The sequence below is a fragment of the Orcinus orca genome, chromosome 4 (assembly GCF_937001465.1).
Source record: "Orcinus orca chromosome 4, mOrcOrc1.1, whole genome shotgun sequence".
Classification (NCBI taxonomy): domain Eukaryota; kingdom Metazoa; phylum Chordata; class Mammalia; order Artiodactyla; family Delphinidae; genus Orcinus; species Orcinus orca.
Genome location: NC_064562.1, coordinates 29,036,828 through 29,062,145, shown reverse-complemented (window position 1 = coordinate 29,062,145; position 25,318 = coordinate 29,036,828). Strand labels below are relative to the sequence as shown.

Sequence of the window (25,318 nt, the reverse complement as noted above, 5' to 3'; positions counted from 1 at the left end):
AGTAAGATTATTAAATGAATAAAAGCATGTCGCGAAGAAGAGTATTTCTGTGAAGTAATGTTGCAGAATTAATCCCAGTATCATGCCAAAAAGATTGTCCTTATTTCAGCTTCTTTGGATGTGCATTCCTGTGCATTTAGTCTAATTGTGCAAAAATGATGTGAAGTAAAATGTGTTTCTAAGATGGCCTATTTTCTTGAAATTTTAAGCTATATTGAGGACACAGTACTCTTCATTTAGAGAACTCAATTTCATGCAGTCGAAGCAGCAATGGAATTTGAAAAACACAACATCTTACTGCATAATGGTGAGCAAAAAATAAACAAATGAGTGAATGTAATAGCAAAACATCTGAGGTTCCAAATATCTCTTTATAGCTGTAAAGAGATACTCTGGAGGAAAGAGCTATAAATGATTGAGCCAGCAGCATGGAGAGAGGAAAAGGCATGAGTTTTGAAGTAAAAAACCTGGGTTTAGATCCATGGCTACATCATATACCTAAATTATTTTCTTGTCATGAACATGAGAATGATTCTGCACAAGGCATTATGAGAACTAGCAAGAGGAAATCTAAATTTGGGCATGGTAGGCACTCCGTAAGTAATAGCTCTGAAAACCATAGAGGTTCTCAAGAAAGAGTTAAAGAGATGCTGTTCCTACTGAAGTGAAAAAAAAGTGCTTTTTATTTTTAGGTGTGTTGTTACACATTAACCTTATAATCTGTTTTCAAGTGGAACCTGAGGTCTCTCTTTATAACCTTTCATCTGTGTGTGGATGTTTTGCTAACACATCTGATAACAGAAACACTTTGACACAGAGGCATTTCATTCTCATGTTCTACTCTGGGCAAGTCACGCCTGCCTTCCTGAAAATCTGAATCCTCTCCAGTTTCTCTCCTGATTTATTTACTACATCCTGCATATAGAAATAACAGCAAGAACACAGTCTTATTTTCCTGAAAAGTCATTTTAAGAATTTGATTAGGGACTTCCCTGGTGGCGCAGTGGTTAAGAATCCGCCTGCCAACACAGGGGACACTGGTTTGATCCCTGGTCCGGGAAGGTCCCACACGCTGCGGAGCGGCTAAGCTCATGTGCCAAAACTACTGAGCCTGCGCTCTAGAGCCCACGAGCCACAACTACTGAGTCCGTGTGCCACAACTACTGAAGCCCGTGTGCCTAGAGCCAGTGCTCCTCAACAAACAGAAGCCACCACAATGAGAAGCCCGCGCACTGCAACTAAGAGTAGCCCCTGCTCACCGCAACTAGAGGAAGCCAGTGCGCAGCAGTGAAGACTCATCGCTGCTAATTAATTAATTAATTAAAATGCACTGCCTTTCCTCCAGAGGTTTCAGTGTGCCTGACAGCAATTTATTAAGACACAATCGGGCTTCCCTGGTGGCGCGGTGGTTGAGAGTCCGCCTGCCGATGGCGCGGGTTCGTGTCCCGGTCCGGGAAGATCCCACATGCCGCGGAGCGGCTGGGCCCATGAGCCATGGCCGCTGAGCCTGTGCGTCCGGAGCCTGTGCTCCGCAACGGGAGAGGCCACAACAGTGAGAGGCCCGCGTACCGCAAGAAAAAAAAAAACTACCCACAATCATGAGTAGGTTCTAAGAAATTATTTAAAAAACAAACAAAAAGAAGAATTTGATTATTTCTTGGTTTGTTTTAACCAAAATGATCATTGGTCTCCAAGAAGCATTTTATTCTCCCCATGATATCAGCAACAACAACAAATGCTAACATTTGTACCATGCTTTATCATTTGAGAACTTCCATACAGCTGGTCCCTACATCTCTGCAAAGTAGGAATTCGTGTTAATTCCCCACTTCACACATGATAAGCCTGGATCTCAGAAGTGACACGATGCCGGGCTCCCAAAGCCAGCACGCTGAGGGGCCAATGGGCCGTGCATCTCTACGCCCTGCTGTGGCAAAGCCAAGGATGCCTGTTCTGCCTCCAGCACAAGGGAGAGGAAGGGATCAAATGCTTAGGAGCGCACTTACTAAACCACACAGCTTCAAATGCGTGTTGTGTTATATTCCACAGGGGTCCAGATTTGCAAGCCACTTCACCAATTTTACAATCTAAATCTCTCCCTGTTTTTTAATTTAAAAAAATGTTTTTAACATCTTTATTGGAGTACGATTGCTTTACAATGGTGTGTTAGTTTCTGCTTTATAACAAAGTGAATCAGCTATACATAGACATATCTCCCCATATCTCTTCCCTCTTGCGTCTCCCTCCCTCCCACCCTCCCTATCCCACCCCTCTAGGTGGTCACAAAGCACCGAGCCGATCTCCCTGTGCTATGTGGCTGCTTCCCACTAGCTATCGGTTTTGCATTTGGTAGTATGAGAAACTTCTTGAGAACTTCACAAATACCGTATCTATTTCATTAGCCATTTGATCTTACTTTCTGTAAGTTTTCAGTATTCCCTTTCTCTAATCATCATCCTCAGTTGCACATCTGTGTGTCTGCAGTTCATTTTGTTGCTTTCACTTGTCCTCTTTCCTTTAGGCTTTCCTTCTCTGTCATTCGTTCATGAAACACTTTTGAGCAAATACTGACACATGGCACTTGCCTATCAGACTCTATTTGACGTTCACAGAGGTCAGTCAGACGTGGATCCTGCCTTTAAGATGCTTATAGTTAGCAATCAGAATGGTGGTAGTGAACGGAGCCTTTTTCCCCCTCTGAACACATAGAAATTTTGCATTAAAAAAAATCTTAATTATATAACCAAGTTCAAAAGAAAAGAAAAAAAACAGGTCTAAGAACAGGAAATTCACAGCTAGAGTGGTTTAACTTGGAGTTAAAGCTACAGGTGGCCCACAGACTATTGGATGTAGAAAGATGCCTTAGGGACGTGCATTAGAGCACAAACAGGAACAGGACGCAAGAATGTAGACTCCAGCAAGACCAGGGCATGAAATGGAGCCCCCTGCCAAAAGCCAGGCTCTGCAAAGATTTCACTGTCTACTAACAAGGACAGTAAAACCCAGCAAGCCAGCCAGCCCAGGGACATAGCAAGGAAGCTGAAAGAAATAAGAAATACAAGCCTGCACCACATCAAGTGTGCAGTCTGAAATTTAAACAACGCAGTCTCGCAAAAAGCATTTAAGCTGAGAAATTAGCATCAAAACTGGCAGATCCAGTGAAATGCTTGTACCCTGATAGTTATAAATGCTGAAACTTCCTGTAGAGTCCCTTCCACAAGACAGCGCCCCTGGGATTCACCTAGAAAACAATATATACCAAAATAATGCATGTTAGATAGGCATATGAGCATCCCCCCCAAAAAATGAATTTAAAACATTTGAAAGAAACTATAAAATAAACATGTTAAAAGTATTTAGAGATAGAATAGGTAAGGTATAATTTAGAGGAAGGGGATGTAGTAACCATAAAGTAAGAAGTCTGTCATGGAAAATAACAGAAGTGTTTGAGAAAGAACCAAATAGAGCATTTCTAGGCACCCAGGCACTAAAAACATCCAAATGAAAACACTGGAGGCATTAAACAGATTAGCCCACAGAAAAGGAAAAAAAATTATTAGAAAATAGATCTGAGAGAACTATCTATTTATCTGTCTGCAGTACAGACAGATAAAAAGAAAATATAAAAGGGAGGTAAATGTGGAAGACAGTGAGATGGTCCAACACACTGCTAACAGGTGTTCAAAAAGGAAAAAAGCAGGAATGGGGTGGGGATGATGTTTGAAGAAACAATATCTAAGACCATTTCAGAACTTAAGAAATACCTGCATCTTCAAGTCAAATAAGGACATTGAGTCCTGAGCAAGAGAAATAAAAATCAGTCTGCACCTCCGTCCTTCATATTGAAACTGCAGGCATCAAAAATAAACAGAGGGGCTTCCCTGGTGGCACAGTGGTTGAGAGTCCGCCTGCCGATGCAGGGGACACGGGTTCGTGCCCTGGTCTGGGAAGATCCCACATGCCGCGGAGCGGCTGAGCCCGTGAGCCATGGCCGATGAGCCTGCGCGTCTGGAGCCTGTGCTCCGCAACGGGAGAGGCCACAACAGTGAGAGGCCCGCATACTGCCAAAAATAAATTAATTAATTAATTTAAAAATTTTTTTAATTTAAAAATATAAACAGAGGAAAAATTTTTTAAGCTACCAAAGAGAAGATGCAAATTCCCTACCTTTAAAAGAATGACAATTAGACTAACAAGAAATTTCCCAAAAGCAGTAGTGAAGGACCAGGTGTAATGGAATATTATCTTCAAAGTACTGAGGGAAATTACCTGTCACACTAGAAATCTATAATGTGTTAAAACTATCATTCAAGAATAAAGGTGAAATAAAGACATTTTCAAACATATCAAGACTGAAAGATTTGAACATTCAGCAACTGACCGCTGCTGAAAGAATTACAAATATATATATGAGTGCGTACCCCGATAGCTTAAATCCAGGCTTCTCATATGTAAAACTGGGAATTAACACAAATTCCTACTTTGCAGAGATGTAGGGACCAGCTCTATGGAAGTTCTTAAATTGTAAAGCACTGTACAAATGTTAGCTTTTGTTGTTGTTGCTGGTATCATGGGGAGAATAAAATGCTTCTTGGAGACCGATGATCGTTTGGGTTAAAACAAACCAAGAACCCAGTTGAACCCAGTAGTACGGAGTGGAGTGCAAAAAGCAGTGGTGAGAGAAATATGTTTGTAACTCTAAACAGACATGGGGTGTAGATGTGAGAGAGAGACAGACTGATTTCAAGGGTGATCTGAAAACAAGTTGAAATTTAAATACTAAGGAGGAATAAGATGCAGGATGGGAAGCAGTGGACCAAAGATAAAGTACTCGACATCTTTTCAGTTTCTCATGGAAAAGCTATTGATTAACTTTAGATTTTTAAGTATGCAAGTTCATAACTTGATAATTATTTTTAGAGTAAAAATAGAATGTGTATCTTCTAAATCCCAATAGATGAGCAAAGAGGTTTTTTTTTTTTTTTTAATTTTGTAAGCTGGATCCATGTAATAAAAGGAAGGAGAGTAGAACGAAAGGAGGGGAGAAAGTTAGAATGGTGGAAAAAATAGCCAAGTATATTAGTAATCATGATAAATGAAAACAGATTAAACTGAGCTATTATAATACAAAGACTCTCAGATTCTTTTAATCGCGCTTTTTGCTGTTTAAAAGATACATGTGTGATATATAATTATGTGGGAACTTTGTAAACAAGGGATTTTTTAAAAGGGCATTCCGGGCAAATTCTAAAGAGACAGCAAAAGAAGGAGACAAGAAGGAAGAAAGGGAGGGAGGGAGGGACTAAGGAAAGATCATCAGACAAAATTTTTAAGGCAAAAAAATATTATGAATAAAGATGGTATTAGTGATAGGAGGGGGAAAAAGCTTTAAATAAAATGGATAAAGATATGAAGAGACAAATCATCAAAGAAGAAACCCAAATGGTCAGAAAACATGTGAAGAAATGTTTCAGCCTGCTGGTGATAATGGCAATGCAAATAAAAGCAACAGTGGGATAACCTTTTCAACCCCCATCAGATGGCGGAAAAAAAAAAATTCAAATCGGTTAATGACAAGTATTCATGGCATGTGGAATAAAAGGACATATCATCTCTTACTGGTTGGAATGAAAGCAGCAGATGTGCACACATCTATGACTCAGCAGTTCTATTTTTGTCCTGTATTTTAGAGCAGTGCCCAAGGATGTCCCTTGGGCATCATCTGTAATACTCGTAAAGTGGAAACAAACCCAAGTGTCCGTCCGGAGTGGAATGGATTAGTAAACTGTGATGTATTCAAACCGATGAAGCTCACAGCAGGGAAAATGTCCTTGCTTAGAGTTACCTGTATGAAAATGGATACGTCGTAGAATCACAACGTTGAATAAAAATAAGTTGCAGAAGGATATGCATATCTATTTTCAAATTTACGTAAAACCAAGCAGTACTGTGTGCTGTTTTTATGAATACATACGTGTGTGCAAAGTATACACATCTGAGAGGAAATAATAATCTCCCAAAGTGAGTGGTTCACTTCTTCAATGAGGAAGATGAATGGGGACAGGGAGGGAGACAGAGCGGGCGTCAACCCGGCCGTGTTTATTTTATAAAGATCTAAAGCTAATACGGCAAAAATATTAGCATTTATTCTTAATTCTGCATGGTAGGTCCATAGGCTCCTGCTATTTTTCTGTGTGTGTGTGTTTGTGTGTATGTGTGTGTGTTTTAAAAATATTTCCTTAATTAAAAATAGCTCCCGGAAAGACACATACCATGTGATATCACTTATATGTGGAATCTAAAATACAACACAAATGAACATATCTACAAAACAGAAACAGACTCACAGACGTAGAGAACAGACTTGTGGTTGCCAAGGGGGAGAGGGGTGGAGATGGATAGACTGGGAGTTTGGGGTTAGTAGATGCAAACTATTATATATAGGATGGATAAACAACAAGGTCCTACTGTATAGCGCAGGGAACTATATTCAATATCCTGTGATAAACCATAATGGAAAAGAATATAAAAAGGAATTTATATATATATATGTATAACTGAATCACTTTGCTGTACATCAGAAATTAACAACATTGTAAATCAACTCTACTTCAATAAAAAAATAAATTTAAAAAATGATAACAATATCTCTTAGCCTGTTATGGGAAGGGAGAGACATATAGCAATAATACCAAGCAAAATGCTATGTGTTCCATTATGGGTTTTTTACAAATGTCTTTCAGACTTGGGATAAAAGAGATTTTTGCCATTTGAACCCAAGAGTGCATCCGGAAGAGGTGTCGCAGGGTTGCTTTGCTACAGACACCCACCTGGTTCGGTCACGCATAGAAATAGATCGGCCATCGTGACCTCCTTTTCTGTGTCTATAGCCTTTGTCAAGTCCTTTCCCATTTCTCACTAGTAAACTCTTTTTTACTAATTTCATTCTGGTCATCATAACAGAGTACTTATCCAGGGCCTCCCAAAAGAATTATTACTTTGAGGAAAAACATCTGAACAACTAAATGATGCCTTACTTCCTTCTCACGGAAAGAGAAAATAATGAGTTCTGTCGTAAAAGCATGAGGATTTTTATGGAAACACTTGGATTTGGCGGAGAAAGTAGCTTGGTTGGCTGTTTAAATGGACACGTGTATGTATCACACAAACTCCCATATCACTTTTCTCCCTGTACTGGAGAGATTCCATTTGAGGAATCTTTTAAAATGTTGTCTGATTTCCCTTTTGAAATGTGCTGCTGCAAAGAGTTAACGGACACGTTTCACGACCTCTGTAAAGGGGTCCGTGTAGAAATAAGACTATTCATCACTGTCCTGCATCCACAGCATCTAACACAGCCCTTCCAAATAGTAAGTGCTTGGGATCACTGGCCAAAGAGGAACAGGCATCTCCAGGCTTCCCCCCACATCACAGCACCTTCTCTGCTTGGTGGACAGTCTCACGATCACACACGCCACCATCACTTGTTGTCACTCTTGACGTAAAATGAAATCACGGCACGCTTTGAGAAAGGTTGGTTTCGGTGCTTCTGACACATTCTCCCAATGGACGAGTCAACAGCCTGACAGGGTTGGTCTATAAGCCATTTACCAGTCACCGTGCTAGGCAGCTGACTTGCCTTGCAAGTACACCTCTGCTCCATGTTGAAGCCAAAAGCAAATGAGAGCTCTGACCCAGATCTCTCATCAGGCTGCCTTGGGCCGCCAGTCTGGGTCGGATCGTGGACATTGCCTTCTCAGACATCTTTGCTTTTCCTTTGCAGAGAGAAGATGCACCAGTCTGCCATGTATGAGCTTTGCCAGGGGATGCACCAGATCAGCCTTCAGTTTGTCCGGCTGCAGCTCACCTTTGAGGAATACACCGTCATGAAAGTGTTGCTGCTGCTGAGCACAAGTAAACTGACACCCACCTGGCCCTTCTCCTACATTGTCACATCATCTCCCCTTTAGGAGAGTTGCCTATTTATAGGGTCAGGGAGTCGATATGAAAAAAAAACAGGAGGAGGTGGGCGGAGGGCTTTGGTGTCAGATGAACTAAGTTATTGCAGAGTATGAAGCTTTGGGTAGAGCATCTGCCTTGATTCCTTCATCCATCTGATTTGTTAAGTGTCTGTTATGTGTATGGTGGGACTGGGCAATTCAGGAACGACTGGGATGAATGAGGCACAGTCTCCACCCTCAGGGAGTTTTACCGTAAGATAAATTCCAAGGTAGTTTTAATACATTGTGGAAAGGGATTATCTACCGTGATGGAGATAAAGAGGGGGCTCTTCTCTGGGGGCTCAGAGAAGAGAAGTGCATGCTCAGTTCTGGGTATCAGGGAGGGATTCGTGGTGAAGCTGCAACTCAGAGAGCTTTGCCAGGATGAGGGGTTGAATCTGAGGCAGGAGCTGGCCTTCCTGCTGGGGAGCACAGCACGAGCGAGCGTGGCAGGGTGGGAAGCAGACCCATGCAATAGCACTTAGTTCTCGGGAATTGTTTTGCCTGTTAATGTTTTAAATTTTTTATCTCATTTCTGTATCCACTAAATTTTTCAAGGCACATCAGGTGGTATTGGATTGGGGAGAAGTGGGGAATTAGGTTGGGATGCAGATGGCCGGAATATTCCCACCTGTTGAAGACAACTGGTGTCTGTTAGGCGAGCAGGGGAGTGTGGTACCAAAGGCTCTGAGCAGTAGGGTGACATGACCAAAGGGATCCTTCATGGCTTTATGAACATGTATCTGACAGTAAACTGGATGAGAGGGAATGGGACAGGGAGGGAGAGAGGCCAAGCCAGACAGAGAATTGAGCCAGACTAGAAGCCTAGAGACCTGCTGTGAGGCTGTTGAAATAACAGCCTGGAAAATAATGGTGGATGCTATGATGACAGCACCAAACGCGTTCAAGACACACTGCAGAGTTGACCTTGGCAACTGACAAGAAGGGGAAATAAAAATAGTCTGGGTCGGAAGTGACCTAGGTTTTGAGTGCAGCGAAGTGACTCAGATGGCAGTGATACCATGAAGAGAAATGCGTTCACGTCAGGACTTGGAGCAGATTTTGTGGAGCGTAAAATGACTTCTCTTTGGGATGGGCTAATTGTCAGAGGTAGCCTCTCATAGAGAGGCTGAAAGAGGGGGAAACTGGGGGACTCGAGCTCAGAAGACAGGTTTGGGTATCAAGATATAAACTTGCAATTATCCTTGTAGAAAATGAAAGTCCAATGGCGAGTGGGGTGCCGAGACACAGAAAGAAGAGGAAAGAGCCGTTGAGCTACTGGAAAGGAGGATTGCAGCGGCTGAGGGACAGGGACAGAACTGTCAGGGAGGTAGGGGAACTGGGAAGGTGCCAAGAGTTCAAGGTTTCCCAAGCGGCATGACTAATGGCATCACTTCCAGGGAAAGCTGAGAAGACTGACAGAGGAAGCCTAGTGGGGTTGACCATTGGGCATCAGGCAGGTGCCAGACAGCCAGGGACTTGCAGATGGATGGGAAGCCTTTTTAGGTGCCCGGAACCAAGCATGAGAGGAGAGAAGTCGATGGCAGACGGTGCCAGAAGAGACGAGGGAGGGCAGGATTAGCCTTGGCAAGGATGCTGGGCGCTTCTTCCACAGTCAAGGAAGGGCACAGGCCTTTTCAAACAGAGGGGAAGGAATTTGAGGAAGCTCCCATCAGATGAGGGTGAGACCGGGAATGACGGCAAGAGACAGGATGGAGAGGAAATCCCAGAGCCAAGCGCTGTGGGCCACTGAGAAAACAGAGAAATGTCCTGAATGCCGAGGACGCCGGGGTGAGTGGCGAGGACTTCAAAGGAGGAGAGTTTGTTGAGCGACCATCTGGAAGCTGAAAAGAGCATCCAGGATGCCGCCAGCCCTCCCCCTGGTCCAGGAATCAGCAGCTTGGGAGAAGGGGCGGTTTTCAGTAGAGTCGCGTGCAAGGAAGTGGCATCAGCAGCCAAGCACTGAGGATGGAATGGATAAGAAGAGGTGCTGTTTCCCACAAGGGAGGATTGGGTCTGGGGAAGACTGAAGCCTGAGACGGGTAGAACAGGAAGCAGGGAGGCAGTGGCAGATGCGGATCCGTACCTGCTCCACCTCCGTTTAACACCTCTCAGGTTCCAGAGTTTTTGTCTGTGATCTAATTTAACGCTGCAAGATGGGTAGCCCTCCGTTCTAAAGTGGACAGGATGGAGGCATGCAGGTGTGACTTGTGCAGCCTCCTTGGGGAGTTAGGACTCAAACCCAGGGCCTTGGCCTTCACTCGCAGCCATTCCCGCTCTGCCCCAAGCAGGAAGTGGAAAGCAGGCCGTGACAGGTGAGGGCAGCAGGGAGATTGGAGGGAGAGCAGGCTGTGGGAGGGAGGTGGGGTCAGCACTTCCCAGCTGTGTTTCACTTGGCCGGCAAGGCTTTTCAGGTTGCTTTTGGCCTTTTGTCTGGTTTGATTTTCACTGACCAGTTGTGCAGGGCAGCCCATGCTGTCCCCAGTGTACCGCGGGCCCCACCGGTCCCTCCATTCCTCCCTGAACACTCAGCTCACAGCCAGGAGCTTGTGTTTGCAGCCCCTTGTCCGCAGGGTCAGTGGAACCAGGCTTAGCTCCCTGCTCCAGTGTTCCTCAAGGTTTCTGAGGTTCCCAGTTTATTCTTTCTGGAATGTAACCTTGGAAATGTACTCTTAGTTCCCCAACCAGGGATTGAACCCACGCCCTTAGCAATGCAAGTACGGAGTCCTAACCACTGGACTGCCAGGGAATTCCCTGGAAATGTACTCTTGAAATTCAGAGACAGTGATTTTATTCCCCTTTCCAAGCTATGTCACTAATCATTACTCTTAGAAAAATGTAAAAAAAATATATATATATATATCAGATGGGTGATATAATTTAATTTTTTTCTAAAATGCGTGTGATACTAATCCTTTGTAAACTTTGACCACTCCTTGTAATTGGTGTCTTATCCTTTTACATCCATTTAATCAGTCAGCCTATAATCAATTCTGATATCACTTTGAAGCTCCCTGAATTAATTTATTAGCTTCCAAGTAGCTCAGTACATTCAAGGCTGATTTTTGTAGATGCAGAAAAAGCAAAAGCAAAAAGTAGAACAGAAGTAAAGAATTTTACTGCAGCTTAAACTGCAGCTTATTTTACTGCAAGCCTATTTTGCTAACCTGTGATACAACGTATGAAAAATTTTCTTCTTATTTAGAAGCTTAAATGACACACCTGATGTCCAGTGTATCAGGAAAGTTTCTAAGCAATGACATCAAGAGAAGATCATGTTCTTTTTGCTCACAGAGGAAAGCAGACCATCTTCCCACCCAGTTGCCTCTTTGCTCTTCTCCAGCCCATAGATTTTGGATGATTTCCAGGAGCCCTGCTGCATTTAATAAGTAAATTCAGAAAATCCGGGCAGACCTCCAAAATTTGAGGTTTTGCCTAAGTTCTCTTTTTTTGTGGGTTTGTTTCAACTTCTAAAATATCTGGCTGGGAAACTGGTACGATATATTTCAGTCACAGCAGTAAAATACAAGTAATATTTGATACAAGTTGTTCATAATCTTGAGAATTTTGATAACACAGGTATCAGAAATATGAAGGCTTTCGGTTAATCTTAGTAGCTATACCAAATAGCATTGAAATACAGTTGTGAAATGTATTCACTCCATTCTAATTTTAGATAATTTTTTAAGGTATGACATCCATGAGTATCTATACTGAAAAACTAAAGGTTTACTCCATAACATTTTGAAACTTAAAAAAATAAATGTTTATCTGTGGGTGGGCAGTGTAGGCACTTACTTGCAAACTTTCAGTTTCTTTTGGAACGTTTTGGGTTAACATTAAAGTTTGGTAGAAAGTGGATCTGTAGTTTCACTATTAACGTCCTGGTTATTACCATCCTGCTTTACGTTTTTTATACTTTTACAACAAGGGTTTAATTGCAAAGAAAAATAAACTGTCACATAATGGATGATATTTCATTCTGAACGTGAATGTCAAATATTTTAAACCACAACTAATATTGTGGCAGCCTCAGGAATTTGTGCAGTGGCCATTAGACTTAGATAAACGACAAATCAAAAGCCTCAACAATTAAACTCAAGGAGAAGATTATTAACATCATATGGGAAGTTAATTTGCAAGATAATCTGTATCTTTATACAGGACAACAAGGTTTATTTGGAAACAGTGGTATTCCGGCTCCCAGGGTTGCATGTAACACTCAAAAACATATTCAGCCATTCTAAAGAGCTGATGGCCCAATAAGTTATTATTTATACCAGTTATTGTAAATTAGCAAATAGGATGTGCACTTAAGAAGTGAGAGTAAGAGCAATTTCAGACTCTATTATCACAAGTTGAGTTTTTATTATCTTCATCATCCAAAAAGGAAAGTTCTAAGCGATTTGATTTTTCAGAGTTAAAGCATAAGCATAAGCACATATTGGCTGTAGTGAACAAAAGCAAACATGTAAGTAGATTTTCAAAGGGGACACCTGTAGCTTACACTCTGCCCTACATCTCCTCGCAGAACACAGACCCTGGTGCACCCCCTTCTCCATAAAGTGTGTTCACATGTGTCCTGGGAAAGAGCATCTCCTTTCAGGTCACAGAAACACTCGTATCCTACCAGGTGCTGAATTTCAAAGTATTATTTTTAGTGAGATGTTTTTTGTTTCATTAGGAAAGCCAGCCACTCCATACAAAGAAAGAAGAAAACATAACCCTTAATTTTCTATCTTATCGAAGATAATGATGAATGTGGTTTCTTTTCTTCGAAAGTTTTTGATCTTGCCTTGTATGCAGAGCACTGTTTTGTTACCCGTCACGCACACAAGCCAGTGCACAGACCTGCCAGCAGGTCTGGGCAGTCACATGACAGTGCCTCGGTGGTCATGTGCTCTCGGAACAAAGAGGATGGGAAGTGCTTCTTTGCCACACACTGTCTTGCCCCTGGTAGATGTCAGGTTTCCCCGAGTGTCTTTGACATTGGAACTGGAATATGAAGATGTTGCTTTCTAACTCCAGCCCCAGCTTAGATTGTCTGTGGCTCTTCCAGTTGTCCTGGAAAATCAAAGTATATTTTCCTATGTCTGAGGTATTGGCAAGTTGGGATTCATAAAAACTTTGATGACAGACCACAAGACAGTATAGCACTGTGGTTAAGAGACAGGCTTTGGAAACAGACAGACTTAAGTTTATACCCTTCCTCTACCATGTATTTATTGTGTCCTTGCGCAAGTGATTAAACCTCCAGTCTTCAGTTTCCACATCTGTAAAATGAGAATAACATAATGATTATGGCGTAAGACTGATGTCAAGATTAAGCAAGCTAATATAAACAAAGTGCATTATAACGTACACCCAATAAACCAGTTATTATTCTTTTGTATATGTGTGTGTACAAAGGTTAACCGTCATATAGCTGCCATGTTTATTCATAAATGTAATCATTGAGATTCAATATCAATCTCAAAGTGTGAGCCTCATGACCTCAAAATAGTCTAAGCTATTTGACTATGAGGACGCTAAAGCTGTTTTCCAACTTGGGAACTTACATGTCGGTATTCCTTCAACACAGTTCCAAAGGATGGCCTCAAAAGCCAGGCTGCGTTTGAAGAAATGAGGACAAATTACATCAAAGAACTGAGGAAGATGGTAACGAAGTGTCCCAACAATTCCGGGCAGAGCTGGCAGAGGTTCTACCAACTGACCAAGCTTCTGGACTCCATGCATGATGTAAGTAGAGCCTCTTGGTGCCTGTTAAATGAAGGATCCACAGCCACACACTGTGGACCCAAAGCAACTGGAGAGCTGAGAAAGTTCTCAAGGCTTTGGGAAGAATAGGGGTAAGTTATCCACGGGAGGCAGCAAGAGTTGAAAACTCAGGAGGAAAGAAGCGTTTCTTCAGAATACCTTTGAAACAAACTTCATGTAAAGGGAAAAGTGTGGCTCTTTTCCCTCCTGAGCGGAGTGTAAGAGAAATGTGCACCATGGTGGCAAAGCCTGAGCTCTGGGCCAGGGAAGGCCCTCAGATTTGCTACAGGTGTCAGATCAAGTTTCCCATTTCTGCTTGCAATTTAGGAACTGTTTGGTTAATGAAAATGTTTGCTTTAACATTGCATAAATAGAGTCCATCTTCTACAACTGTTAATCTAATAACCCAATCTTTCAAAAACATTATTAGTGGTCCAGGGCCAGCTGGGATCATCTCATTTGTTGCCAAATTTTGAATCTTATATTCAGTATTCTTCGTAGGAGTCACCTTTCTTGGCTTGTGTAAATGTGGAAAGTAAATTCTGAGCTGGTTTCTAATTTATTCAATTACAGATGTAGTGGTGGTTGGCAGTTTCTACAAAATACTGACTTGGATAACTTGGTTTGTTATGTCACTTAAAATATGCTTCTTGTTTCATTTTGCAAGCAGTTTCTCTAGTTCTGGCTCAAAAAAAAGTTCTACACGGTCATGCTAATTTAGCTTTTTTATATTTGGAAGGTTTTCCTACTTTCTTTTGGAAAATTTATTGCCCAAGTTCAGCCCATGTAATTTGGGTAAGAAACCCCTTTTCAAGTACTTCTGTATTGTTAAGGACAATGTTGACAGGCTTGATGACCAATATTATAATGGTATTACTACTGAAATAATGGTTCATCCTTTAGAGATTTGTTTATGCCAGTGGAATGGTATGGCCTTGTGGATTGGTTGATAAAAGAATGTCACTTTCCAGGGTTTCTACACTGAAGACCCTGTGCGTATCACGTTGGCCCTTGCTTTCTCTGAACGTTTCATACAATAAGAGTCAAATTTCCACAAGGTGAATAGAGCGATAGATAGTTTTGCTAATTATTAGTGGCCTAAAAGCATGGCTTAATAGAAAATCTCAGGGATGAGAAATGATGGTCTACAGGACTTTGGGGAACACAGCAAACGATGCTATCCATAGCCCTCACAAGAGGAAGTAAAGGAAACTAGACCGTGGCGCAGGACCATCTACCCGAGAACAAGCAGCACAGTTACTCGCTCCTGTTGGTTTTCTTGAAAGTCCTTCTTAGTGGAGCTGGGCTGGGGGCGGAGGAACAGCAGGTGTGATTCTCTCTTGATGAATTCTGTCGTTTGTGCAAATGATTGGGCAGGCACAGGCGCAGTTTCAAAAGGAGTGTGTAAGTGTTATCACAGCATATGAAAAGAGAGGATACATTTTGAAGCAATTTACATGTAATGAGACTGACAATAGAAGTTAAAACTTGTGTATCCACAGCCTTTCGGGATCTCCGTGCCTTGAGCACAGTAGGACAGTGGAAACCCTCGGAGGCTGCACCGGTGGTCCTCTGCTGGCTTGTTTTTAGTGCAGCACAGCGCTTGGCACAAGATAGGAACTCAGTGAACAGTTGCCAAATCATAAATGATGACTTGCTGCAAAATCCCCCAAGGCAAATCAATGTCTTTTTAGTATTTTTTCTATTATGGTATAATTGATACAAAATAAACCAAACCTAGTTAGCGCATACCATGTGAGAAGTCTGACACATGTCTACACCCATGAAACTATCATCACAATCAAGACAGCAAACATGTCCATCACTCCAGAAGTTTCCTTGTGCCTTTTTTTTTAATTGAAGTATAAGTGATTTACAAAGTTGTGTTAATTTCTGCTGTACAGCAAAGTGATTCAGTTATACACATATATATATATTCTTTTTCATATTCTTTTCCATTATGGCTTATCACAGGATATTGAATATAGTTCCCTATGCTATACAGTAGGACCTTGTTGTTTATCCATAAGCTTTCCTGCTACCTACTACTCCCCAGGTGCTTTCCATATTGCTTTCTGGCAATGTAGATTAGTTTATATATGCTAGTGTCTCATATACACGGAATTATGCAGTAGATAGTCTTTGGTAGCTGGCATCCTTCACTTGGCGTAATTATTTGGGGATTCATCTATGCTGTTGCCATATATCAGTACTTCATTTCTACTTATTGCTGACTAGCGTCCCATCATGAAGATATTTCACAGTTCAGCGGTCCTATCACCTATTGATGGACATTTGGGTTGTTTCCAGATTGGGCGCTACTAACAGATACAGTTGCACTGAACATCGTGTATACGTCTCTGTGTGGACATTGCTTTCTTTTTCTTGAGTCAATAGCAGCGGAAGACTGGGTCATAGGGTAGGTATGTTTTCGTTGTTTACGAGATCGCCAAACGGTCTTCCAAAGTCACTGGACAATTGTGCGTTCCCTCGAGAAGTGTGTGTGAGTTCAGATTGTCCCACATCCTTGCTAACACTCAGTATCATTAGTCTTTTTAGTTGTAGCCATTCTAATAGCTGTGTGGCGATGTCTCCCTGTGGTTTTAGTTTGCATTTCTCTCATGATTAATGCTCTTTTCTTGTGCTTATTCACCATCTTTGCTGAAGTATCTGTTCACCTCTTTTGCTCATTTTTAAAAACTGGATTGTTCATTTGTAATTAGATTGTTGAGTTTTGAGACTCCTTTATATATTCTAGGTACAATTCCTTTATAAGATATATGACTTGCAAGTATTTTCTCCCAGGCCGTGGTTTATCTTTTCATTCTCTTAACAGTGTCTTGTGCAGAGCAGGGATTTTGAATTCTAATAAAGTCCAATTGATTATTTTTTTCTTTTATGAATTATGCTTTTGGCTATAGCTAAGAAATCCTTGTCTAAGCCAATGTCACAAAGCTTTTCTCTTCCATTTTCTTCTAGAGATCATTGTCCTTCATTGACTGATACGTAGTGTCTCAAAAACCTTTTCTTCATGTATTTTTTTTCTGAGTATTTTTGGTTATTTCTGGTGGAAGGGTAAATCCAATCCACCTTACTCCACTTTGGCTAGAAGGAGAACATTCTTTTGGGAATCACTGGAATCACTTTAATTCTAAAACCTTTATTTTAAGCAATCAAAAATGTTTGCCCTTAGAAGTAGCCTAACAGAAGCATCTTGAATGCTCTGTTTATATTCCCGTCCAAGACAGAACATTGAAAAATGCATTGTAAGTCTAGAGGGACCTTTCTAACATTCACGCTTACTCAGACTTGAGACTGCCTACAGCTTTTTCATTAGAGTAAATAAAAGAGTCAACATTTGTAGAATTTTCTTCCAGGGAACAAAGAGCTACAGAAGGACTGGCTCTGTACTCAGAGCCTCGTTCTGGTCACCTTGTGGAAAGAGAGCATGTGTTCCTAAGGGTCACACAAACAAAAACCCTGTGCTGGGCTTCCCTGGTGGCGCAGTGGTTGAGAGTCCGCCTGCCGATGGAGGGGACATGGGTTCGTGCCCCGGCCCGGGAGGATCCCACATGCCGCGGAGCGGCTGGGCCCGTGAGCCATGGCCGCTGAGCCTGCGCGTCCGGAGCCTGTGCTCCGCAACGGGAGAGGCCACAACAGTGAGAGGCCCGTACCGCAAAACAAACAAACAAACCCTGTGCATGTAAATCAAAGTTCTGCTTAAATAGCGTGCATGGTACGCAGCCCTCAGGACACACATCCTTAGATCTGGGGACACGTGTACACAGCTCTCGTGATGCATGGTTTTCTCCCACTTGGTGCACACGTGGGTTGGCAGAGCAGTGCCGAGGTGAGTGGAAGGAACATTCTCTGAAAGAACAGGTTGGCAGTTAAGTATTTGAACTGGTCAGCAACTTTAATGAATCACAAGCCCTCCAAACATCAATCTTCCCCCCAAAAAAGATTCAAAGAAAGCAGCTGTGGCCAGGCTTCTCGGGGTAGGTGTATTTTTGCATCGTAAATGGGCGTTATATGTAAAGCATGTAGATTCCTTATTCTAGCGAGAACAGAGGATTACTAGTCACTTTCTAGGTATTGCTGTGAATGACAGTTAATTTCCTGTGAGTGTAAGAGGCACGTTTCTAATGAATTTGTTGGTAACTTCTACTCATTCATGGAGATCAGGGACTATTTATGCTACTATCAGTGTGTAGAACAGCTGGTAAACATTAATGGATGATATTAGTGTTTCTTAGAGGCAAAAAAATTGCCCTTTCTCTGTTAACTAGTTTCAAGGTTATACTGTTGTAATTGACTTTATTTCCATGTACACACTAGCCTACAGAGTGCCTCATGCCTAGCAAAATTGACGAGATTGCAGAGGATACAAAATAAACGTGGGACACCAACCCAACCCTCAGATTGCTTAGATTCTAGAGAGACAGCTAGAGTGTAATACAAGGCAGAAGGTAACTAGGGGCAGTGGGATCTTTGAGAGCACCCGCATGTTCATTCATTCATGTGACTGAGCCCCTACCATGTTCTAGGACCAGAGGTGCAAGTGGGAACAGAATGCCTGTCCTTAGGAATCCCACTCACCCTGATGGAGGAAGAGGTTCATCCCATTCTAAAGGGGAAGCCGAGGGGTGAACATTGGTTTGGATGCCTCAGTACCTGTGTTATTTCATGCAGTTCTAAAAACCCCCTACAAGCTGGGTATTATTCTCATTCTTCCCATTCCTGTCCTTAGGAATCCCACTTGCTCTGATAGAAGAAGAGGTTCATCTCATTCAACAAATACATTAGTGTCTAAAAGCACCAGGCAGGGCACTAGTGGGAGAGACCCACACCTGGCCACGGGGGGCTTCCTGCCTGCTCAGGACCACCAGACAGCACTATACAGGGTGGCGGGCCGGGAGCTCTGTAGAGATGAGCACACCGTGAGTCATGGGCTCACTGATGTTTATTCTGAGTTGCTGGAAAGGCTTGTCGAGAAGGTCTAGGAGCCAGCTGTGCTGGGCAGGGGTCATGGAAGGCTTCCAGTGGTGGGGTAGGGGCATCTCAGAGAATCTTTCTTTCGTAGAAGAAGAGACAGAGGTCCAGAGAGTGATTTCTCAAGGTCCTTAGGTAGCCAGTGGCAGCTTGGAACCCTCTTAACTGACTGGCACTCTCTATGCCACCCACGTGATGCAGGAGGGCTTCGGGCTGATCATAGCTGCTGGGTTTCAGGCTGGGCTGCATCTCTGGAGATCAGAAAATGAGTATATTGAAAATAGCTGCCCTGCTCTCCGGCTCTCCAGACTCATTTTGCTCTTCCCTGGCATCTTCTGGGATGCGTTGTTTTTGTGAGGCATGGGGTTACATCTTGAAGGCAGTGAACCTGGTGTTATATTAAAATGTCATGCACGTTCGGCAGTTCCCAAAACCAAATGTTGGGTCTGCCTCACCATAAGCTGAGCCGTCTTTGGTGGGGAGGGCTTTCATCTCTGCCAGTGATCGTTAAACCCGGCTAAGAACCTACCCATTGCCTGGGCAGGTACCGGCAAGTCCCTTGGCATGACCAGAGGGTCCTGTTGCTGAGTGATCGCTTTCTGTGGTTGCAGAGGGAAGGCTGCACAGCCCAGGTGGCTCTCCTCCAGCCAGGCTCTCAGAGCCGAGCTTCCCTTCTGCAAGGGGGATGCAGACGAGATGGGAGCAGAACATCTGGTGATACAGTACCTCCCTGAGTGCCCACTGGGAGACTCCCTGCTTTCCGTGGAGAGGGCATTACGTTTCCGTTTCATGATCATCAACAAAAGAGACATCGCTGCAAGCAGCTGGATCTATTAACGAATAATTTTGAGATCCCCATTGCTCATTTAACGAGTGGGTGCTTTTGCATCCGGCAGTGATAGTGGCAGTTTCCATCATGACCACGCTCGAGGTGGATTTCAGAGCAATGCAGATCTATTTCTTCCCGCACACTGAAGCATGCCAGCCCCCAGGTTGGGTGGATCCACCATTTGGGCTGTCTGCTGCTTTGACGTCTGATTCTGTTTCACGTCATTACAGTCAGTATCTCCTCGAGAAAAGTTCCAAGGCCCGCATGGGAATCTGCCACAGAATTGTGACCACTGGAGACAGCAGATAGAGCATGGCCTCTGCTGCTCCACCAACATTTCTCTCAGTAAACTTGGGCACTTGGCCTAAATTTTTGGCCCTCCGTTTTTTCAGCTCTAAAATGGGAAGAATAGTAATTATTATTATTATGGTAATAATAATAATTTCCTACCCATCTTGTAGGAAATTTTTAGAAGCGCATGAAATAACACAGGTACTGAGGAGTCCACAGGTAACAGGCACCGAACAAATATTCGCCCCTCCGCTTCCCCTTTTCCAAGACTGCGTTTGAGTTTCCCAAAACCCTGTCTCTGCACCACCAAAGAGCATCATATAGCAGGCAGTTTTAGTTTACTTTCAGCCCAGGGACACTCAGACAAGCACATGGCAGAGCCTTCAAGGGGGTGACAGTGTAAAGTTGGCAAGATCAAGCAGGGACATGAGCAGGAAAGGCCATTCTACAGGGTGGGGCAGTCACCTAGTCGCGAATCACATAGACCGAGGTCGGTATAGAAGCCTTTCGAGGCACTTCCGGTCCCGGTGCTCTACGTGTGCTGCCACTTACCAGGGGAGGCTGGTGTTGCTAGAACGTGTTGGGTGTGCTTGAGACACTTTCAGATTCACAGATGGGATGGAAGGTGTTTGGTGATGGAGACAAGGGCAGATTGCTGTGAGGTCACCATCAGGAAAGATGGATGTTGGTGAATGAAAACCCTTGCCCCTGTGATATGATTGTTGGCGGTATTACATGGCCTTCTTCTTTGACGAGACCATGACTAAGAAAGATTCTAAATAAAGGCAGATTTGCTTATCGCCAGAGTCAGCAAAGTGAGCAAAGCCTTATCTTTCAGAGCACGAGGGAGGGGCAAAGACCCACTCGTCCGGGAAAAGAAATCTTCATAGGTAAAGATTTCAAATTAATCGAGTAATTGACTGGGCAGATCTTACTCTTTGTCTAGTTGGTGAAACCAACGGGACAGGTATTAATGGTTCACGGCGTCTCTCTCTGCAGCCCTATTTTTGCATTTGCCTCTACAAATTTCCCACTTCAAGGGTATAGCAGGGCTTCCCTGGTGGTGCAGTGGTTGAGAGTCTGCCTGCCGATGCAGGGGACATGGGTTCGTGCCCAGGTCCGGGAAGATCCCACATGCCGCGGAGCAGCTGGGCCCGTGAGCCATGGCCGCTGGGCCTGCGCGTCCGGAGCCTGTGCTCTGCAACAGGAGAGGCCACAACAGTGAGAGGCCCGCGTACTGCAAAAAAAAAAAAAAAAAAAGGGTATAGCAGAGTTCAGACTGCATTGCCCTGGGTTAATTGTGCCAGTGGATAAATAGGGAAAGGGTGACTTTGGGTGTGGTGTGAAAAGGTCTAGGCAGTTCCAGGAGTGGTGTGTTTCATGCACTGGTAGCTGGGGCCACAAAGCCCAGCTGGAAGATGCAACTGCCTGTAGATACAAAGGGTGTCCTTGCGTGTTGTACCTCCTTTGTTCACCATGTTCATGGTTAAGGTTACTGCTGCTCAGTTGTGTTTCCGATCACAGTTGTGTTTCTCCAGGCTACCCTGTAGGTGCCCCAGGAGGCTGTTGCTTGATGTAGTCATACTCATTGAGCTTTGCCTTTGTCACTTGTGCTTTCGGTGTCACATCCAAAAAATCATTGTGACAGTGTCAAAGGGCCCGGGGCGGGCAGACACCACCGGGCCAGGCACTGTGCTGGTGCCGAGGATACAACAGTAGCCAAGGAGACTAGGCCCCTGCCCTCTGAGTGTGCGGTCCGATGGGGGAACAGAGTAGACAGGTGAACTGGGAATTAGAATGCAGAGTGCTGGGTGCTCGAGGTGGACTGGAAAGCCCATGGGCCGGGCCGGCGGGGTTGGGGCGGGCATCCAGAAGGTGGAGTGGCAGGGTGGAGATGGGCCAGGGAAGCAGACGATGGAAGCCCCAAAGGCAAAGTAGGAGTTGACCAGACAGACAGAGGGAAGCTCACCGAAACCAAAGGAGTTATTATGCCAAAGGAGAAGGGTGCATGGTGATTTTTGAGAAATGGAGAATTTCATTGTATCCAAGGAATGGAGAAAAATAAGGATGGAGACAATGAAAGGACCTGTAAAACCATGTTGAGGGAGCTACTGAGAGGTTTTGAGCACATCTGTGGAGTCTAGCGCCGCTCCTTCCAGTGTGGTAACCACTGGCCATGTGTGGCTCTTGACATGTAAATTTAGTTAAATTGAAAATTGAGTTCCCCTATCACACTAGCCACATTTCGAGTGCTCAAGCAGCCACATGTGCCCAGTTGCCATCATCTTGGGCAGGGCAGACGGTCATATTGACAGTACTGATCTGGAAAGTCTATTAGAAGAGGAGCAGAGGGCCAGTTAGGATGCTGGTGCAGTGGTGCAGGTAAGAGATGGGGGCTGGGGGCTAAGTTAGAGCAGGGGCAGGGGGACCTAGGACATATTCAGGTGGTGGGTTGGATGGTTCTTGGTGGTGGATAGGACGGAGAGGTTGAGAGAGAGGAGGGAGCGGATCTAAGATGACCCCCAGGGCTTCCCTGGTGGTGCAGTGGTTGAGAGTCCGCCTGCCGATGCAGGGGACGCGGGCTCATGCCCCGGTCCAGGAGGATCCCACGTGCCGCGGAGCGGCTGGGTCCGTGAGCCATGGCCGCTGGGCCTGCGCATCCGGAGCCTGTGCTCCACGACGGGAGAGGCCACAACAGTGAGAGGCCCGCGTACCGCAAAATAAATAAATAAATAAGTAAGTAAATAAATAAATAAGTAAATAAATAAATAAAATGACCCCCAGGATTCGGACGTAGGTTGGTGGATTTGGACATAGGTTGGTGGATGGAGTGGCACCAGCACTGGGCGAGGGGATGCAGGGGAGGCGCTTTGTGAGTGGAGAAGATAAGGGTGTTTTAGATGTACTGACTTGAGGTGCCCTGAGGAGTCCCGGGGAAATGTCAGGCGAGCTCAGGGCTCCATGGAGATGAGGAAGCAAAGTGCTGATACTACCTGAGGAGGTACAGCGCGTGGTGGTCACTGAAGCCCAGGGTTCGACAGAACTGCCTGGACATCAGTGGGGCCATACGGTGGACAGAACCGAGCCCAGAGGAAGAGAACCACCAAGGGACCAAAACCAGGAAGGCGCCTGCAGAGAGTCTGGGCAGGAGCTGCCGCTGAGGTGAGATAAGAAGGCAAAAAGAGGGACACGGGGGACAAGCCAGAAGAGCGTGTGTCCCCCCCGTGCAAACGTTGGGGCAGAGGCTGCAGACAGGTCAGTTCACAGAAGGTCTGAAAACTCTTCAGTAGCCATAGCAACGAGGAGGTTTTTGTGAGGAATAGCTGATTGATTCACCTAGGTTTCCAGTAACTCTGCCGGAAGCCACAAAGCCACCAGGGGCTGCAGGAAGCTTTGAAAAGGTCAAGGTGTTGTCTGGTAAAGCCCTTTAGTAAAACTCCTTTAATAAAATAGAACTATAAGTCTTTCTCTGATGTGATGGCAGGTATGTAAAAGGAGCATTTTGAACGTGGTTGAGTGAACTTGCAAAGTTTTGTGTTTAGATACAGTGAAGAAATCACAGTAGCCTAGCAAACTATCTTTATAAATAACCCCCAAACAAACTTTGCTATGGACCTAGACCCGTGTATACGTAGTTTTGAATTAGTGAAAGCTTTATTATATATTATATACATGTACTATATATTAATACATGTATATGTACTATTTATAGATAAATGATAGATAGATAGATAGATAGATAGATTAGATAGGCAGGCAGACAGACACATAGGTAGGTAGGTGGATAGATGGGTAGGTGAATGGAGGGATGGATGTGAGTGTTTGGCATTGAAGAGCTATAGATACAGATATGAGATTTCGGCATCAGAGGGAGCCGTGATGCTTCAGAGCTGGCCTTGTGCTTCAGGTCATGATTTCATCAGTAATGTTGGTCCTGAGTCCTTTCTCACCCATCACCTTCACATCACACCGTAATTACAAGGACAGTTGATTTCCACATACAGCCACAGAACTTTATCTCCTTTGGTCTTTGCTCATGGTCTTCTGCAGCTGACTTAATGCAAAACCTGGGTTATTTCCTTACCTCCTTGGCAAAGGTTGATTTAAAACGTTTAGATATTTTCAGTGGCTAATGTGTAGACTCTTGAAGACAATGCTTACCAACTGCTGATCCATCACCCGGACACATTCTAAGATGCAGTTGTATTTGACTTCAGAGAAATGAGGAAACAAACTTCAAAACAGGAGCTCATCATTCCTTTTTATTTTTTTAAATTGTGGTAAAATACACAAACAAAATTGACTACTTTAACCATTTCTAACTGTACAGTTCAGTAGTGTTAAGTACATTCACACTGTTGTGCAACCAATTTCCAGAACCCTTCATCTTGCAGAACTGAAACTCTATACCTATTAACTCCTGCTTCCCCTCCCCGCACCAGAACAGCCACCATTCTGCTTCCTGTCTCTGAATCTGACTGTTCTAGTACCTCATCTGTGTGGACTCATCCAGTATTTGTCTTTTGAGACTGGCCTATTTCACTTAGTATGATATCCTCCATTGCCATCCATGTTGTAGCATATGTCAGAATTTCCTTCCATTTCAAGGGAAATCATAATCCACTATATGTATAGACTACATTTTGTTGACCCCTTCATCTGCCAGCAGACACTTGTCTTGCTTTCCTTCTTGGCTATTGTGAATAATGTTGCTGTGGACATGGGTGTGCAGATATCTCTTTGAGACCCTACTTTCAATGTGGGGGGTATATTCCTAGAAATAGAATTCCTGGCTCACATGATAATTCTATGTTAAATTTTTTGAGGAACCACCAAACTGTTTTCCAGTTATTTTTACCTTCCCACTAACAGGGCACAAGGGTTACAGTCTCACCAACACTTGTTATTTGCTGGGGTTTTTTTTTTGATAGTGGCCATCCTAACAGGTTTTAAAGTAGTATCTCATTGTGGTATTGGTTTGCATTTCCCTAATGATTAGTGATACTGAACATCTTTCAATGTGCCTATTGGCCATTTGTATGTCTTCTTTGGAGAACTGTCCAGTTTCTTTGCCCATTTTTAAAAATTGGTCTTTATCTTGTTGAGTTGTAGGCATTCTTTATATATTCTGGATTTTAACCCCTTATCCAATATATGATTTGCAAATATCTTCTCCCATTCCATGGGTTTTTGTCTTGGTGTGAAAAATCTTTCTCTTATGAACTTACAATGATAACAGACAGTAGTTTGTTCCTTTTAATCCTTAACTGGCAAAATTAAAGATTATGTCTGATCCCAATTTATTTAAAGAGAGGGGAAGAAGCATTTTCTTCTTATGATAACCACTCCTTTGGCTTCGTTATTCATTTCATAAGTTTCATAAGTATACCCACAGAACATGTGCCATTGTTCACAGCTAGTTTTGAAAATCTGTAAGAAAAGAAAGTCC

At 43.6% G+C, this 25,318-nt stretch overlaps 1 protein-coding gene across 1 annotated transcript in view; it reads left to right on the top strand.

Moving 5' to 3' along the window:
- Positions 1–25,318, top strand: part of NR3C2 (nuclear receptor subfamily 3 group C member 2) — a 372,850-nt gene that overhangs the window by 326,113 nt on the left and 21,419 nt on the right. The window contains exons 7-8 of the mRNA XM_012535563.3: positions 7,784–7,914; positions 13,582–13,739. Of these exons, the coding sequence (XP_012391017.1) occupies positions 7,784–7,914; positions 13,582–13,739 (289 nt within the window). The remainder of the gene's footprint in view (positions 1–7,783; positions 7,915–13,581; positions 13,740–25,318) is intronic.